The 18,775-nt window shown below is 41.6% G+C and overlaps 1 protein-coding gene across 6 annotated transcripts in view; it reads left to right on the top strand.

Annotated features, from left to right (window-relative positions):
* CSMD2 (CUB and Sushi multiple domains 2) overlaps window positions 1-18,775 on the top strand; it is a 769,620-nt gene that overhangs the window by 183,335 nt on the left and 567,510 nt on the right. For 2 of the 6 annotated variants that reach the window (XM_061596305.1, XM_061596303.1), the window contains exon 1: window positions 6,694-6,770. The exons of the other annotated variants lie outside the window; for them this stretch is intronic. Coding sequence is in view for 1 of the 2 variants with exons in the window: in XM_061596303.1 (XP_061452287.1) it covers window positions 6,743-6,770 (28 nt within the window). In the remaining variant the exon portion in view is untranslated. Of the gene's footprint in view, window positions 1-6,693; window positions 6,771-18,775 lie in introns of those variants that run through there. 6 annotated transcript variants of the gene reach the window in all.

Genomic DNA, 18,775 nt, shown 5'->3' with positions numbered 1-18,775 from the left:
CATGCAGCTCTACTTTCTGTTCACATTCTGATCTGATGTTTCTCAGCTGATATAATCATACTACTAGCAGAAACCAGTAATGATTTGAAATGAATGCTGATGAAAGTTAAAGAGGAAAGCACAAAAGCAGGACAACAGCTGAACGTCAAAAAGATCCAAATAATGACAACAGAAGATTTATGTAACTTTAAAGACTACAACGAGGACATTGAACTTGACAGGGATTATCAATACCTCAGCACAGTCATTAACCGAAATGGAGGCAATAAGAAATCAGAAGAAGGCTAGGACTGGGGAGGGCAGCTATGAGAGAACTAGAAAAGGTCCTCAAATGCAATATCACTGAATGCTAAAGTCAGGATCATTCAGACCATGGTATTCCCGATCTCTATGTATGGATGTGAAAGTTGGACAGTGAAAAAAGCAGATAAGAGAAAAATCAACTCATTTGAAATGTGGTGTTGGAGGAGAGCTTTGCAGGTACCATGGACCGCGAAAAAGACAAATAATTGGGTGTTAGAACACGTTAAACCAGAACTATCACTAGAAGCTAAAATGATGAACCTGAGGTTATCATACTTTGGACACATCATGAGAAGACATGATTCGCTAGGAAAAACAGTAATGCTGGGAAAAACAGAAGGGAGCAGAAAAAGAGGAAGACCAAACAAGAGATGGATTGATTCCATAAAGGAAGCCACAGATCTGAACTTACAAGATCTGAACAGGGTGATTTATAACAGATGCTGTTGGAGGTCACTTTTTCATAGGGTCACCATAAGTCGTAATTGACTTGAAGGCACATAACACACACACACACTCACACTCATTACATGTGTTTGGGTTTGGTAGAACAGACACCCCCCCCCAAATGGCCACAAATGAGCTGGGAGAAATTGACAGATTCTATACTAAACCAAATTGGTTAAAAGGTTCACCCCTCCTTCCTTACCAATTGATCTTTCTTCATGCTTGTACAATGAGCAAACAGGTATAAATCATAGAGGCTGAATAAGGGAAAAGGTACTTCCTATGATGACATTTCAGATCTTTGGAATAACAACCCCTTTCCCCAGCTGCTGTTCAGCTGCTCCCATCGTTTAAATCTTTATTTCATTTCTGAGTTTTATTTTTATCCTCCATATGTTGGGTTCCCGGCTATCTTTCATCGGTGGAGCGGAGCCATCAAAATTAGGAACAGATTTTCTCAAGAGGTGCTGGTGTTCCATTCGTATGGAGAGTTGGCTGAGGTTCTCCCCTCTCCCTGCTTCTAATTTTATCCAGGGTTGTTTGTGTGTGCGTGTGTGTATGTAAAACATAGAAATGCCTTTTGCAGGCTTGGAAAGAGCCACTTGCCTACTAAGCAGTGGCACGTGGCCATTGGCTCTCTCTTTTGTAAACTGGAAGGGTTGGCACATGCACTACCTTTTAGGCTGTAGATATATTGTCAATGACGTTCACTGCTTTGCATGAGCAGATGGGCTAGTAACTTTTGTGAGTTTATTTGCTCTTTTTGTAACGTCTCCCTCTGAACTTGATATCCATTGACAGAACAATTTTTTTATGCAAGCACTCCTGACCATCCTTGAATGTGTTTCTGTGTGGAGAGTGTAAAATGTGACCTGGATATCAGAGATACAGCAATTGCTGGGATCATGAGGGCTGTCAGATTAGGACTTAGACAAAAATCTTTCCAAATAACTTTTGTCTTAAATGTGTGTGTGTGAGTGAGTGAGTGAGAGAGAGAGAGAGAGAGAGAGAGAACTATTTATTTATTTATTTATTACATTTGTATACCGCCCCATAGCTGAAGCTCTGTGAGCGGTTTACAACAATTAAAAACATTAAAAACAAATATACAAATTTAAAAACACATTTTTTTAAAAAAAGCAATTTAAAAACACATTTTTTTAAAAAAAGCAATTTAAAAACACATTTTTTAAAAAAAGCAATTTAAAAACACATTTTTTTAAAAAAAGCAATTTAAAAACACATTTTTTTAAAAAAAGCAATTTAAAAACACATTTTTTTAAAAAAAAGCAATTTAAAAACACATTTTTTTAAAAAAAGCAATTTAAAAACACATTTTTTTAAAAAAAGCAATTTAAAAACACATTTTTTTAAAAAAAGCAATTTAAAAACACATTTTTTTAAAAAAAAGCAATTTAAAAACACATTTTTTTAAAAAAAGCAATTTAAAAACACATTTTTTTAAAAAAAAGCAATTTAAAAACACATTTTTTTAAAAAAAAGCAATTTAAAAACACATTTTTTTAAAAAAAAGCAATTTAAAAACACATTTTTTTAAAAAAAGCAATTTAAAAACACCTGCTAAACTAGGGATGTAAGAAGGCATCTTTTCCCATTCCACCCAATATTTGTTACATGCAGCACTGTTGCTGTTCCGTTGCAGCTCATCTTTCCACCAAATACTACATTTCTCGTCTTGCTGACTGCTCTGGAGAAATTAAGTAACTTCAGTAAATTAATGATGTAAATTATGCTGTCATTACATCATTCCCTCCTATTCATTGTAATGCAAAGGAAACATAAATGGGGAAAACTTAATGAATTGCATATTCATTTTGAGGACTGAAAGTAAGAACAGCATATGCTGATTGTGTTAGTTGGATTGATTTTTGTTCCAGGCATGGGACGACTAAGCAAACGTTGGCAATTTCTGCTCCTTTTTCAGTTTTCATTGGAATTCTCTGACATCCCTCAGAGCAACCCCTATCAAATTACATTGGTCGAATTTCATATTTTAAAATTATTATTACATTTGTACCCAACTTTCCTCCAAAGAGCAAAAGATGGGTGGGGAAAACTTATCAGGCAGAGTGCTCATCCTCTGTGTGTGTGTTGCCAATTTGAACCCCAAACCCAAAGAGTGATGCTGCATCATCATCTGTCATTCTATGTGGATTTGTGTGTGTGTGTGTGTTAATCACAACCACCAGGAAGAACTTTTCACAGCTGCTGAGTTGAAACTCCACCCTGATATAGTCTCTCCAGTTTTGTTGCCTGTGAATGGGGTTGTGAAATTGGGGGAAACATTTCAACTAAATTATGTCCGCTACATGGAAGTTTGAGACTGATCACCTGTTCTCTAGATTGCTACCCATCAGGGTAATTAAAAGTAGTCACGATGTGGGTGGAATTGATGCTTTGGACTTCAAAGCTTGCAAATGCCTTCTTGGGGGAGGGCGTGGTCCCAGCTGCTCTTAAACAAAGCAGTAGCATGTGACCCTTGCTTAAACAAACAAAAAACACACAAGCAGCGCTCCTTTGAACTTGAACAACTGCCATCCTGCAGTTTCTAATCTTACCTTTTGAGGACAAGGTGTTGGAGGGAGTGATGGCAAAGTATCATAAAATCGACATGAGAACAATAATGCAGTTTTAGTCCTGCAAGGTAATACTATCCCATGACCTTGAGGGGGCTTTTGCCAATCCACCATAAGGCTGGTTGAACTAGTACATTTTGACAAGGAAATTGATGCTCATTATGGATGTAGATTTACATGCCTTCAGGAGTAGAGAATTCCACAGCCGCTTGACTGATGCAGCCCTTCCCTAACTTCTCATACTATGCACAGCCATTGCTGGTGGAACAGCGAGAAGGGCCCCCTCAGTTGCCCTCGAGGCTGATGTGCTCCAGGAGATATCTAGGTCCCAAATCATTCAGGATTTTATACATTAGCATCAACATTTTAAATTGAGCACAGTAACATATAGGCAGCCAATGCAGATCCTGCAAAATAGCTGTTATATGACTGCACACTGCAAGTTCCGGTTAGTACTCTGGTGGCAGCATTTTGCACTAGGTGCGGTTTCCAGACTGTCTAGTTTAGCCTTCCATAGAGCACATTGCAGTAGTCAATACGGGAAGATAACAGTGTGTGCATAGCTATGATCAGGGAGTCCCAATTCAGGAATGTCCATTACTGGAAACAGAATCCTTGAAACTGAAGGCACTTGAGTCTCTGATGACATAGATGGACCTAGGAGCACCCCCAGATTATGTACCTGCTCCTTCAGGGGGGAGTGCAACCAGGGCTGTGGAGTCGGTACTCCAAACCTTTGACTCCGACTCCGACTCCTCTATTTTTCTACTGTCCGACTCCGACTCCACCCAAAATTGCTTCCAACTCCACAGCCCTGGAAAGGGCTGTAAATGTCTTTTTAAATTGGAAGCTCTCATAGGAGCATTTTTATCGCTGCCTGGATATGCGCTGATCTTGGCATCACAGCATTTGTCTTCATCTGGGTCCTGTGTCATACACTGACACACAAAATGTTTTCCATCTTGAATTATGGTGAAATGCTCAACTACAGCTGACTTCATTTGAAGCTTCTTTGACATTTTGAATTTATATTTTTTAAAAAAATGTCAATCAAAATTTATATTGAAGTCGGAGTCGGTACATTTCTACCGACTCTGACTCCACCCAAAATTGCTTCCAACTGCCACTCCACAACTGCGACTCCGACTCCACAGCCCTGAGTGCAACCTCATTTAGAGCAGGCCAAACTGCCATTTCCTAGACAGAGAACCACCCATGACCAGTGCTTCTGTCTTGACAAGATTCAGCTTCAGAATCATGACACAATCATGTACAGTCCCATTGGGATTTTGATTGGTAGTGTTTTATCACTGCACATGACTCATATCAGTAATATAGATGGGGGGGAAGATGCAAATGAAACACAAGATCTGAAAGCTACTGCAATGTGTGCATTCTCTAGTTTTAGAAATTATCCCATTTCAACCAAAATTCAGGAGGAGGAAAATGCGGGCAGAGTGAACCAGAGGAAAGGGCTGAGCGAAATCATCTTAGATCTGCTCATAAACCACCGTGGTTGTCGCCTGATTGTGCTCTTGATTCACCAGATCTGCTTTCCCTAGCTGTGCCCTCTGTCCTCACCAAGGAAGCCCAATAATAATAATGATGATGATAATAGCTATTATTATTATTATTATTATTAAAATTAAAATTGAAAGTTGTCGGCGAGAGGTGCTTGTAGTGGAACGGCCCTGAGAAAAGTAGCCTAGGAAATGCGAGGTTGGTACAGACCAACTAACTTGTAGTTCGGGAGTTGCACTCCCATAAGTGCTGAACCCTTTTTAAAAGTAACATGTTAGTTGAAGCCTGTGTTTATTAGCTTGATCTCCTTGTGTTTTTACTCTTGTATCTTCTCCAGACCCTCACCATTATCTCTTTTGATATGTCAAGTGAGTGTTTTCTATCATTTTTTAAATCTTGCTTTTACTGTGCAAAATACTTCCTGTCCCCTCAGTTGTGTCAGGCCATTTTCTTTTCCTAACTTTGGCCTTGCAAAGTGACCAAGAATTTGTGCATTGCGCAGGATGCTGTACACCCTCTGCTAGAATTCCCTGTGGAATTGGGTGGGGATGTATGTGGGAGAACCTGATTTTGTTAGGGAGAATACAGGAAGAAACACATATTGCTGGAAACAAACGCTTGAGTCCTTCTGCCGGTGGTAGTGGAACAAGGGGGAAAGTGCACCCTTGGAAAATCCTCTTCTGCCAGCTGATTTGGATCTAAGCTGCTTGTAAAACAGCTCATCTCAATCGTCTCAAATCCGCCTGGCCTGTGACTGGTACTTTCCCTCTCCTTTTCTTTACCTGATGGCGTTTCTTTCCTCTTTCGCGATTAAAATGTCAACCGCTCAAGCAGAACCTGACTGTAAAGGAGTCAAGAACTTCAAAGCAGTATGTCTGAGATGTACTTTCCTAGCCAAAGGATTAGATATTATAGTTTCAAATTGCAGGCCCTTACGGTCCCTTCGGCTGGTGTGATACGTTAATATAAACATCGAGGAATTGGAAATCGTCCGAAATTGTGATTCCTGTGCAATATGTTATGTAGAGAATCTCCTATCTCCTCTGCAGAGGCGGGTCTAATTTTGCATGGGATGTTCATGGATTCGTGTTTTAATTTTACCAGTGGAACTCCTACACCAAGGATAGCCAATGTGGTGCCCTCCAGATGTTGCTGGATTACAACTCAGGCTCCGCTCGCAGGTTTCCCTTGGTATCAGGTCCTGCCTGCAGGCTTCCATTGGGCATCTGGTTGGCCACTGTGTGCTGGACTAGATGGGCCACTGACCTGATCCAGCAGGTTGTTCTTATGTTCTTAACTCCTGTAATCTAGCACATCTAAAACAGTGGTTCCCACACCTTTTCCCCTGAAGACCACCTGAAAATTGCTGAGCATCTTGGCGAACCACTTAATGATTTGTCTGCCTGTTGTAGCAATTGCAATGCACTGTGCTAGATGCTATATGATTTTTAATTGTATTTTTCTTTTCTTTCTTTTGTATTGTATTACAGATTTGAATTCTATATAAAATACAATTAAATAACAGCATGAATATTTGATGTGCCTTCTTCTATCTTTAACTACAAATCAACAGACACACTGTGGTTCACCTGAACAGTCCGTGGACCACAGTTTGGGGTCCCCTGATTTAGAGGGTGTTACATTGGCTACCCCTGCCCTATGCAATTAAATGCCTGGACCAATACAGGCCAGCCCATATGAGAATCTAAGCCAATGACAATAAGAGGAATCACGTAACTGGCAAGAAAGACCTATTGTGATGTCAGAGCTGACCAGCCAATGGCATAAAGAGAGAGTGGAGGCAACACCATCAGGAAGGAAGTTCTGTAATGCTTACGGCTTTTTGCAGGTGCAGTATACATAAATAGAAGGCGATGAAAGCCAGGCTGTTGGAAGCTGATGGTAAGACTGCCAGCACTTGGCAAGAATCTGCAGTAAGTTCCTTTGTTTTGAATAAAGTTGGAAGACAGCAGTGTGACTACTGAGGGTGACTGCAGAGTGAATCCATCTTAATTCCAATTAAATGACTTTAATTAACGTAATCTCCGCTTCCAGAAGCAAGTTCATGCACCACAAGTTTATCTCTGTGTGTCTGATTATACTGTATTCTCACCTTGAACAATATTTTGATTAAGAATTGCAGGACGATTAGCTAGCAGCCATTTAAGATAAAGTCTGGGCCAAAGGAATTGTGGTGAAGGTGGGAGGAGAGTGGGAAGCTTCCTTTCACCCAGGCTATGTTTTACATATCCTATATATTATGGTGAACTCATTTTCCAAGTACCTCATACATGTGGGCATTTTGTGTAGCCAAAACGACACCACCCACACCCATGGGGGGGGGGATCAGCAGGCTTGAGGAAAGCCCAAGGTATGCAGAAGTAAAACAAAACAAAAGCAAATCTTTGGGACCCACATCCACACCCCAATCCAAATAGGACTGAGCATTCTCAGCGGCTGCAGAATGCGGGATGTCTCATGGAATGGAGTATTGTAGAAAAGGGTTTGGCTGGCTGGAACCTCACTGCATGTTGCAACTAGGGATGGGGAAGAAATTTGATTCAGCTCACATTTAAAGGCAAACTGACCTAATTTGCACTTTCCAAAACAAAATATTTACTGAAACACAGCCATCCTTCAGAATTCACTGACCTTTGCAGTGCCGTTCTCCAGGCAAGTAATGTATACAAAAATGCTTATGTTAGGCTAAAAAGTGCATATAAATAAATGTATTAGTGAAAATAACATACAAAAAGATATTATGTTGGGAATAATTGTTTTGCAAAATTGTGTGTATTAGGCAAAATGTGTATATTAGGAGAAATTGGTACTTAAATGCTAATGATTTTTTTTAAAAAAATTGCAAACTGATGTTGAAACGTGGAGAACTGAACGTGAAATTGGAAAAATTAGAAACTGACTGAGTAAATCCAAAATTGACAGATTCACCCATCCCTAAGTGCAATACTTTGTTTCAGGCCCCATTTGTGCATCTCTGCTCAACAAATGTGAAATATGCAAGGCTCTTCATACCCAAGAGCTGTCTATCAGTCAGTTGTCTGTTGGAATTGGATAGTCCAAGGGCCACTTTTTTAGAGTGTAATTGGAGTGGTGGTTGCTTGAAGGGTAATAGTTTTTCCATCTACTCAGCACACAAAGCTCAATTTATACCAAAATACACCTGTAGAAGATATTGGTGGAGCAGAAGGACAGGCAGACGTTGTCACCAGCAAATCAAATGGTGTGAGCCTCTATGGAGATCACAGCCAAGTGAAATCTGACCTGTGAGATCTGGGAAGGAGTCGTATAATTGGTAGAGAATCCAGAGTGTCACATAGCCAGTGGTGTTTCACCTGTGCTCTAGGGAACTCTGGGGCTCCTGGGAAGCTTATCAGGGTCTTCAATGAGAGATCAGTAATTATCTATCTATATCTATATATTGCTTAATTACCAACTTTTCTAAGTGGTGTACACAAAAATTACAAAAAAGCATACTATGAATGCAATCAATTAAAATTAATCACAAAAACAGAAAGTTTCCTTTAAGCGACTGCTGAAATAGAAAGGTATGTGACAAGCTCCTGAAGTGGCTTGACTGATCTCAGTCAAGAGGGAATGCTACAAAATTGGACCCACATTACTGAATGCACAACATCTGGTGGATATGAGTCATGCATCTGAGCCATAGGGGACCACTAACAGCGAGTCCTTCAAAGATCTCAGTGATCAGTGTTGTCATGGGCCCCAAGGATAATTTCTGGCAAGGATGGAGGTTACTGACATTGGGGAGGACTTTGCCAGCACTGATAAAGGAAATGAGGGTGTTACAGAGGATGTGTCTCCAGAAGCCTTTAAGCTGCCTGCTGGAGTGACTGAGGAAGGCTCAAACAGCCTTTCTTTCAGCTGGCTGGCGAGGACTCTCTGCAGGCACCAAGGCCAAGTGTAACAACAAAAAAGATAATTGCTGACAAAAATATTGGAACTTCTCAGGCAGAGAAAAATGAAAGCGACTCAGCAGAGTCAGAAACTGGCATGTCTGCAAGGTCGCAGAGGATAGAGAAAAGACGGTTACAAGTATCCCAGTTTTGTCCACCCCCTGTTGTAGCCCCCATCTTGTAGCTCTGCTGAAAAGAGCCAGAACTAATTCATACTGTTAAGTGCCTACCCCTTTTCTTACCCTTTTCCTTTATATAAGAAGTAGCACTACTTGTATTTGCTGTTGCAACAACTCATCTGCTGTTGCTTCCATCATTTGGTATGACTGTTCCTGTTTGAATCCTGTTTTAGGCCTAGTATGAGATGCTAGATCCCCCTTCTGATTTCTGGGGGGGGGGGGATTTTATGCAGAAAAACCCAGTCTCTGAGTCATGAGTCTGATTCTCTGGTTGGGAGCCAGGATAGGTGTAACACTAAGGCCTTTTTCTTTCCTTGACCTGAGTTTGGTGGAGAACAGAATTCTGGGGAAGACACTAGTTGGCTCTGTAGGGAGTAAAGGAGTACAGCCTGTGTTATCTCGTACAGGGCCTCTCAGGGCTAAGTGGGAGCCGAGCTGGTGAAAGTTAGTTCTAGCTGATGTGAGATTATGGGCTGCTACAGTTCTGGACGTTTCCACCCTGTTTGTCCCCTCATTGCGAGCTCAGTTGCTAAGTATCCTGTTACAAGAAGTTAATTTCTTTGTGCCTTTATGCTTGATGCTTTGCGTGCTTGCTTTGGAATACTGACCTCTGGATGGGCTAACATTGGGAAGCATTGTTATTCAGAAACCACTGGTATGTACTAGCTGGGTTAAGCTAGTTTTTCTTGTTTTGTTCTGACCTGTATTTTCCCCAACCCCTTTTTATCCTGTGCCCCTTGTTTTTTTACTATGCGTGGTTCTCGTATATGCTGTTGTTATTTATTTATTTATTTATTAATAAACTGCCTCCTTATTTACTGTGGAATGGCTTATTGGGGTTTAGCCTTTCAGAATCGTAACTCCAGTTACGAGGTTTGCATTTAATTTTACCTCCTAGAAGGTTGATGTGTCCTTTTAATGGTCTGGGAGGTCTCCTGGCCCAGACTGGGAGGACCTAAGGAGCGTTGGCAGTGTACTATTGTTCTGGGTTCGGTTTTTACCCTAACTTGCGTCTTTGCTGGTGTTTGTCCAGTTGCGTCTTTGCTGGTGTCTTGTTCCGGGTGTGGGTTGAGAGACTGCTGGGAGGAATTCCCTTTACATTCGGGCAGGGGTATAAGGAATCAGACAGTCCTTAAGGCATCTTGGACCCATATTACTAAGGACCCTACATAAATAGATACAAGGACTTTGAACTTGGCCTGGTAACAATTGCAAGGTTTTCAGCACTGGAGTTCTATGCTGGTATCAGAAACTGTTTTATACTGAACCAGAGTAGACTCATCTAGCTCAGTGTTTATACTGACTGTCAGCAGCTTTCCAGAATTTCAAATAGGGGTCTTTCAGAAATGTCAGGGACTGAGCCTGGAACCTTTTGTATACAGGCGTACCCCGCTTAATGTCGCTTCACTTAACGTCGCCTCGCTATAACATACATGCTCCATATGCCACCATACACCGCTTAACGTACGCGCGCTTCGCAATTACGGACACTTAATGGCATGACACCGCTGCCATCTAGTGGCACTTGCGGTGCAGTACATGCATAGATAATTGCTTCACTTTAAGTACATTTTCACTTTACATACACGCTCTGGTCCCACTGCGTATGTTAAAGCGGGGTATGCCTGTACTGAGCATGTGATCCACCATTGAGCTGTGGCCAAACTTCCTTGAGAGACAGGTTGGCCAGCAATTTGTGAATGTAAGAAGGGAGGGTTCTAGGCTGCATTATCCTAGATCATGTAAAGTAAGGCCCAGTAGGCCTGAACAAGAATCTGCATGAGTTGGATCAGACACATGAGATGTCCTGCTTGTGGGCTTCCCTTAGGCATTTGGTTGGCCACTATGAGAACAGAATGCCGGAATAAATGGGCTTTTGGTCTGATCTAGCAGCTAGGCTTTTCTTATGTCCTATTGAATGACTCCAGTCTTGCATGGTCTATTTATTTAACAAAATTTATATACTGCTTGATTGCAGAAAACCTCTAAGCAGTTTTAAATTGTTTTAAAATTTTTAATTGTGTTTTAAATTGTTTTGAAAAAATGTGTTTTTAAATATGTATATTTGTTTTATGTGTTTAGTTGCTGTAAACCTCCCAGAGAGCTTCGGCTATGGGGCGGTATATAAGTACAATAAATAAATAAAATAAGCAGTTTACAAAAATATTAAAAGTATCAATAAAATAGTTAACAAAAAGTAATTAATTTTTTTAAAAAAACAGAACAGCAATAGACTGAAAAGACAGTAAAACATATCAACATCTATGTGTCTAGATAGGGTTGCCTAAATAGAAACATTTTAAGCAGGCTCCGAAAAGAATACAGCGAAGGCCCTTGCCTGATGTCAATAGGCAGAGAGTTCCAAAGTGTAGGTGCTGCCAAACTAAAAGAACAATTGCTTGCAAGTACAGAACAAGTATTATGTGGCACCTGTAAGAGTGCCACTTCTACAGATCAAAGTGCTTGAGTGGGCACATATGGGGTAAGGCGGTTCCGCCAAGTAAACTGGTCCAGAGTGTTTAAGGGCTTTATATATTAACCAGTAACATCTTCAACTTTGCCCAGAAACAAATTGACAACCAGTGCAGATGTCTGAGCAGATGTGTTATATGCTGACAGGGTTTTACTCCTGTCAGCAGCAGTGCTGCAACATTCTGCACTAGCAGCAGTTTCTGGGTCAAGCACAAGGAAAGCCCCACATAGAGTGCTTTGCAGTCATCCAGTCTTGACATTGACAATGCTTGAACTATTGTGGTCAAGTTCTCCTGGTGTCAGGTGTACCTGATAAAAGGCGCTCCTAGCCACTGAGGCTCCTTGGGCCTCCAGTGATGGAGCTGGGTGCAGAAGCACCCCTGGACTTTAATATTAAAGAGCTTGCCTGTGTGGTCCACTGATGTGTGAATTTAGAGTCCATGGTCAGGATCTCCGAAGAGTTTTGGTTGGCATAACAAGTCTTCCTTGCTTGCAAAAGGCCTGGAATTTGCAGATAGGTATGTTCCAAGTATATTTTCTTTCTGGAGTAGTTTATTGGCATATGTGCACAAAAAGGAAGCGGCTTGTTAGGCCCCTGCCCGCCTCCACCTTTCTCCTATGAGTTCTTTCTTGTCTTTGCTTCTGCAATCAGGAGAAAACTGTTTTCTTTTTCTTTCTTTCTTTTTTCTTTTTGGTCTCACGTTGCTAATAACATGTTATGGTGCTTACTGGCATTGGAAGGGATAAAATTACCTTTCAAAAAGATAATTAATGCTTTTAAGGTTTGAACCTGAGACAGGAAGAGTGTGCCTATATTTTCAAAACATCTTGCAATGTCTCACACAAAAAAAGGAAGGACGGGAAGGGATATTTCAGCGGTTCCTTCCCTTGCCCATCAACATGAAAGCAATCACACAGTTACCTACAGTAGTGAGCCAAATGTAGGCCATATTCCCCCCCCCACAAAAAAACTGGCTTGCATGTGTCTTATATTTGGGTCAATATGGTATTTGCTTTCATATTTGGGGAGTGAAGCACTTTAAGAATTGGTGTGTCATGGACTTGGATGTGGGCACTCTGGCTTGCATTGAAAATCAGTCCTATTCAGGGCAAGCTCATGTAAATTAATGGGCATAAGTGAATCATGTCTATTAATTTCAGTGGGTCTAGTCTGAGTAGCAGTGGAGGCTGGTGGCTCGGATGTCAGTGGGGCAGTGAATCCGCTCCGGATTTTAGTCCAAACTTTCAAGAAGCTATCCAAAGTGCTGAACTAAACCCCAGAGTGGATTCACTGCTGCACTGATATCGGAACCACCAGCCTCCACTGCTGAGTAGGGCTAATGTTGACCATGACCGTCTTGTGTTTTGAAACTCTTGGTTCATTTTGTTTTTTGCTTCTTTGTTTGCTAAATATTTATTCTCCTCATCTTGCAGGTTGCTCAGGGAGATGTACATGGCTTTCCATACGCTTGCTTTGCCCTTGTACAACAACCCTGGAGGGTAGGCTAAGCTGTGAGACAGTGACTGGCCCAAAGATTGCTCTGTCCAAAAAAGGCCTTGCCCTTCCTCCAGTGCTTATTACCTATTTATCAAGTTTGAAGGTTTTAAAGCTTCAGTATAAATTAGGGTTGCCAGGTTCCTGGCCTGAGAATGATCCTGTATCTTTAGGAGAAGAGAAAGTCAGCCAAGAGCAGGTGTTCTTGCAACCCTGTAATGGGAAAAACCACAAGGTGGAATTCTCCCTTCCCCCTGCCCAACTTTTAAAGATACAGAAGACCTCTTGGTTGCCAGGCCCAGCCTCCATTTTCAGTAACAACAGTTGGTTGGTGACAGTGCTGTACCCTAAATGAAAATGGCCACCCCCAGATTGTGGAAGATGAACAGGCCATTAGCTGGCAAATAGATTGGGAAAGTCACATCCTCTCCATAATTTAAAACACTCGTATAGTACTTTAACAGGCATGACTTTCCTCAACAGTGGATAGCTGTTAACAGTGCTGACCTCACAGAGCTAAATTTCCCAGAATTCTCCATGACTATTAAAGTGGTATAAATGTATGGTCTGGATGTGATCTCTTTTTCCCCTTTCTCCCTCTTTTATTTGTGTGTCTTTATGTTACTTGGGACAGAAGATTGGGTGAACTGCATATGGGGATTGCGTGCAACTATGTTTGAAGGCTTGCAGAGGTGTGTGTGTGTGTAGGTGTGGAAAAAGGTTAGACCTAGAGTGACAAGACCAAGACCATTTGGAGAGACCTTGATGGCTAAGTAAGGAGTTGACCTGGTCTTCAACTGGCACTTCACAAACTGGTGAAGAAAATGATCAAGGTAACAACAGTAAGCATTGTTTGCTCTGTGGTTGACATCATTTACCATTCTCAAATGCTTTGTGATTTTTTTAAAAAAATATATATTTATACAAGCATGTTTTGTCATACAATTTGAGACTCGGTGATGGATTTTTGTCCAAAACTAGTCAGATAGCATCATGGTTGAACTCAAGACTGAACCTGAATTTACCTAGTCTTTACTCCTTTTAATGTGAACTACTTATGATATGTTTTGGAAAGTTGTTTGTCTGTTCTCTGTGCATTTGGACACCTCTGCAAATTTTGTAACCAAATTTTGCATAGCAATTCCTGGGACCAAGGAGCAGGTTTCCTTCTGTGTTTGGATACAATTGGACACAATGGGTGAACTTTTCAAAACTGCACTGTTTGTGTCTTAGAATTCTTGAGCAACATCGGGTGCAAGGCTGCTAGTAACTGATGCAGAGCTACAGTAAAGTTACATTTTGTGCCCTTCCCCACAGAGCCCCCACGTAGAGTGAGCACCATATGCAAGGTGTGAGGAACATGCTCGCCATGCTGCCTTAACTCTTCCCTTAATCAGTGACTTCCCCTGGAATAATTTCCAAACTCCTCTGCACCTGTTCAGTTCAGACATTAGGCAAGAGCAAATTGTTCCTCCCCTGGCAGCCCAGTGGGTGGGGAGGAAGAGGCAAGGGGGTGTCGGAGAAAGGGAGAGAGAGGGAGAGAGGAGGGAGAGAGGTGGTAGAAAGAGAAAGGGTCAGCCCACCCACCTCTGGCTTCAGCTCTGCAATTAGGGCAAATGGAGCACTGCCCACCAACTGTTGTTGTGTAAATTTGTATATTTGTTAAGCAGAGAATAACAGCAGTCTGAGATGCGTGTGTGCCAGTGTGTGTGCATTTACCTAAGTGGCAGGTTTTTACCCTGCATTGAGATCACCGAGACTTAAGACTTAGTAAAATAAGAAAAGCTACTTTATTTATAGAAATACATAGTAAATAGGAAAAACATACCTAGTTCTAACTGGCTCAGGAGAGAGAGCAAAGACAAAGGTGTCTCCTCTCTCTCGGACAGTTGAAGAAGAGACGAAGGAAAGGGCGGATGGAGGAGGGGCAGATAAGGTTCCCTAAGCATATAAGTCTGTGACGGAAGGAAGTCAGTCAGAGCATCACAAGCAAAGGTAGTCAAGCCTGTCCATCTGGAGGACCCTCGCTCTCTCCCTTCTGGAACATAAACAAAAGAACAAAACAGGAGTTGTTCTTGCCCCACTTCCAACACCAACCTCTGTTTGCCCCCAGTTATATTGCCTGGTTGTCTTTACTTACAGCCAATGAAAGGGTGGCTCTACCTGCCTTTGGCTCTTGCGCCACCTACTGCTGGCCTCCCTGCCTACCACCCTGCCAGTCCCAGTGGAGACCAGCCAGCACTGCTGTTCTGTCGCCTCCAGCAGGTTACCTGCAAAGGAATGCATCCATTTACAGCCCTTGTCTTAAACAACCACGTTTTTAATTTTGGAATCTAGTCTGTTACTCATGAGTCTTCTTTTCTTTCTTTCTGTGAACTCTGTCTGGATTTGGCATTCCCGTTTTGACTTTCACAATGATTCTTTAACAGGCGTTGTTCCATGGAGGAGAAATACTCGAGTGTCTCTATTGCCACTATTAAAATGGCAATAAATATGACCGTCTTCACAGGGCTTGTTGCGTGGAAGTGAACAAGATAAGGATTTGTAGGCAGTCAGGCCTGGATTCAACAAGGTGTGCAATTAGTTCCGTGGCCCCATGCTGGTTCTTGAACAGCAGCCTGCTGTGCTGCATGATCCACCACTGAGATATACTTATTTTTATTTGATATTTTATTGTCTCTTGGTTTTTTGTGACAGGAAACAAAAAAAAAAATCACATTTTTTTGCTCAATAGGAGTGATGCGCATGTGCATATATGACCCAAAAAAATTACCCTGTTTCCAGTGGCTGCTTTGTCAAAGACCACATGGATGAATGCTGTGGTGATTAGAATAAGTGCAATATTGGAACTGTGTGCTTTCATGTTGTTTAAAGGATATATATGTCGATGGTGAGCTAGATGTGTGTACATTTTAGCCCCCCACCTAGCCCATATGTGGCAGCCTACCAAGGGCTTGATAAGCCTCCTGATGTTTTAGTTTGGAACACTTTTCACCAGGTTGAGTCAGTGATTCAACTGTGACATCTTCTAGACAGGGAGGAACTGGCCATCATTTTTCATGCACCAGTAACCTTGAGACCGGACTACTGCAACATGTTCGATGTGGGGCTGCCTTTTGAAGGCAGCTTGAAAATTGCATTTGTGTTGGAACAGTGCCGCACGGCTGCTAAATGGGACTGGGCTGTGGGATCATACTTCACCTGTGCTAGAACAGTTGTACTGCTTCTTGATCTCTCTCTAAGCCAAGGGTGGGCAACCTTTAGCCCTCCAGACCACAACTCCCAGCAGCCCCAACAAGGAGCTCCAGCAAGCATGGCCAATGGCCAGGAATGATGGGAGTTGTGGTTCAACAAAATCTGGAGGGCCTTGCTCTAAACTCAAACCAGGGTTTTATGATTAAAAAACCTAAATAGTTGGGGTGGCATATACTTGAAAGGCTACTTTCCCCCATGGTAGTCTCCATGACCACTTGAAGTCACCATCTGCAGCTTTCCTCAAAAGGTGTCTTTGCCTTCTGAGATATCGTTATAGCTAGGGAGAACTATTTTTCTGTTGTGGTGTCTCGCCTTCAGGGTGTCCTCCTCAGAGAGGTTTGTCAGGCACCCACACTGCTATATTTTTGGTGCCAGTTGAAAACTATTTTTGTTATTTTAAGCCACAGTCAAGTTTTTTTTAAACCCTCTGCTTCTGATTTACTTGCTGATTATGTTTTATATGCTATCACCTTTGGTTTTACTGATTGTTGTTAATTGTATGCTATCTTTTTGTTAGCTGGCTTGAGAGCGTTCACGTGGAAAGGTTGAGGGATCCAAATACCAATGGTGTTATGAATGCATGCCTTTGTTAAGCAGCTTACTGGCTAACGGCTTGGAGCGGATATTTGATGGGTGTGAATGGCGGATACAAGCTCAAGAACACGTTGCAGAATACACCCACAATAATACAACAGTCTGGAGGGCCCCACAGTCAGTAACATACATACAATTTAAATACAAATTTGGATTTTTTTAAAAAAAATCCAGGATGGAACCCATTTATGATCATTTTTGTGTAACTGACGTGGAAGAAAAACAGACTGATCTGTCCATCCCCAGTGATGTCTACATGCTTTCAAGTATGCCTTTACAACCATGAAGGCTAGAAACTTGCTATTATTTATTTATTTAGAAATGAAAGAAAGCTGAGGTTCTCATGAAGCTAAATGCTGTAGTCTTTGCTTCACTGGGACTGTGGCATACCCATGCTCCCTCACCTTTTTATTGATGATGATGGACTGCCTTCAAGTCGATTCCGACTGATGGCAATCTAACCAGCTGAAATTTCAAAAAGAGGGGGAATAGGAGGTTGAAGGATCCACACGCTCAATTCAGAATAATGTTGTCCTCAGGCGGAGAAATCAGATGAGATAAGGAAAAACTTTATTTTTTAACAAAGGGAGGCGTATATTTTCTCATTGATAATTTCATCTTCTTGTCATCATTGTTTAAACAGCGCCATCCTTTCCTTAACACAAAAGATCTTTGTGTTTTGTTTTGTTTTGCCTTGGGGAACAACAAATGAATTTTGCTTGTATTTTAATGTTGACAAAGATTAATTGGATAAAAATAATACACACACACACGCTGATGGGCACACCGATGTGTATTTGCAAGTCTTCATATATATAAATCTGCACAGTTATCGTGAACCCTCACCTCCGTTTCTTATGTACAGCAATTGGCTAAGATTCTCTGCCTCCAAGTTGCTGATTCTGAACAATGTGTGTGTGTACATATATGTGTGTGTGTGCTTTTAAAATTCCATGTCATGTATATGAAATATCACATACACAAGTTTTGTACAGTCAGTTGCTGGATTTACACACATCTTTTTGTGGAATAGTACAACCTGGAAAGAACTTGAACATCATTGTCATGAAAATTAGGGTGAGTGAGTGGGAATAACATCTAAATAAAAGCCATAAAAGAAGCCATTAGCCCTTGTGGGAACTGTTGTGTTATTGTGAAAATCTAGCCAGGACAAATCACATTGTTAAGAAAACAAACCAGTGACTAAAGCCCTCCAAACAATATGGATTGGTATCCAAGGTGCGTCCTACTCAGAGTAGACTGACTGAAATCGATGTTAATTCATTTAGTCATGTTCATTAATTTCAGTGGATCTACTCTGAGAGGACTAGCATGGGATACAGCCCTAAATCCCTCCCCCCAAATACTCAGGAGTTCCCCCCCCCAAATTTTGTGTCAGATTCCCCTGGCTGGGCTTGGGGTTGTAAGTGCTACTCAGAGTAGACCCATTGAAATGAAGGTGCATAAGTTAGTCATGCCTATCAACTCCAATTATTTATTTATTTATTAGATTTCTATCTCAACTTTCCTCCCAGTAGGAGCTTAGGTTACCAAGATATTATAACTCCAATGGGTCTACTCTGAGTAGGACTAACATTGAATACCACCCAATATTTGATCTGCTTCTCAGTACTCTGCCTCTAGGAGAGACAGGCTCCTACAGTTTGGCTTCTGTTATTTTTCTGGTCTCTACTCGGTCTGGCTTCATTCCACCCACATGTCCCTCCCTCCCCAGGGGCTCTTTCCTTCCCCTTTATAGCAAACTTCTTCTTTTCCAGTGCTTAAATCCTTGCTAGGAGGACCCAGATGTTCAGGGCCCTGCTCTTCTTCATGCAGAGACAGCACTAGGGGAGGGGACTTGCTTGGATGCTGTACCACCGTGCCACTAGACTATTTTCTTTGGGGGCAAAATGATAGATATAGCTATATAGACAACACACACACACACACACAATCCCTGACATGATTCCAGCCACT

This window comes from Rhineura floridana, chromosome 15 (genome assembly GCF_030035675.1).
Source record: "Rhineura floridana isolate rRhiFlo1 chromosome 15, rRhiFlo1.hap2, whole genome shotgun sequence".
NCBI lineage: Eukaryota > Metazoa > Chordata > Lepidosauria > Squamata > Rhineuridae > Rhineura > Rhineura floridana.
The sequence above is the reverse complement of the archived record's forward strand: the minus strand, read 5'-3'. Positions and strand labels throughout refer to the sequence as shown.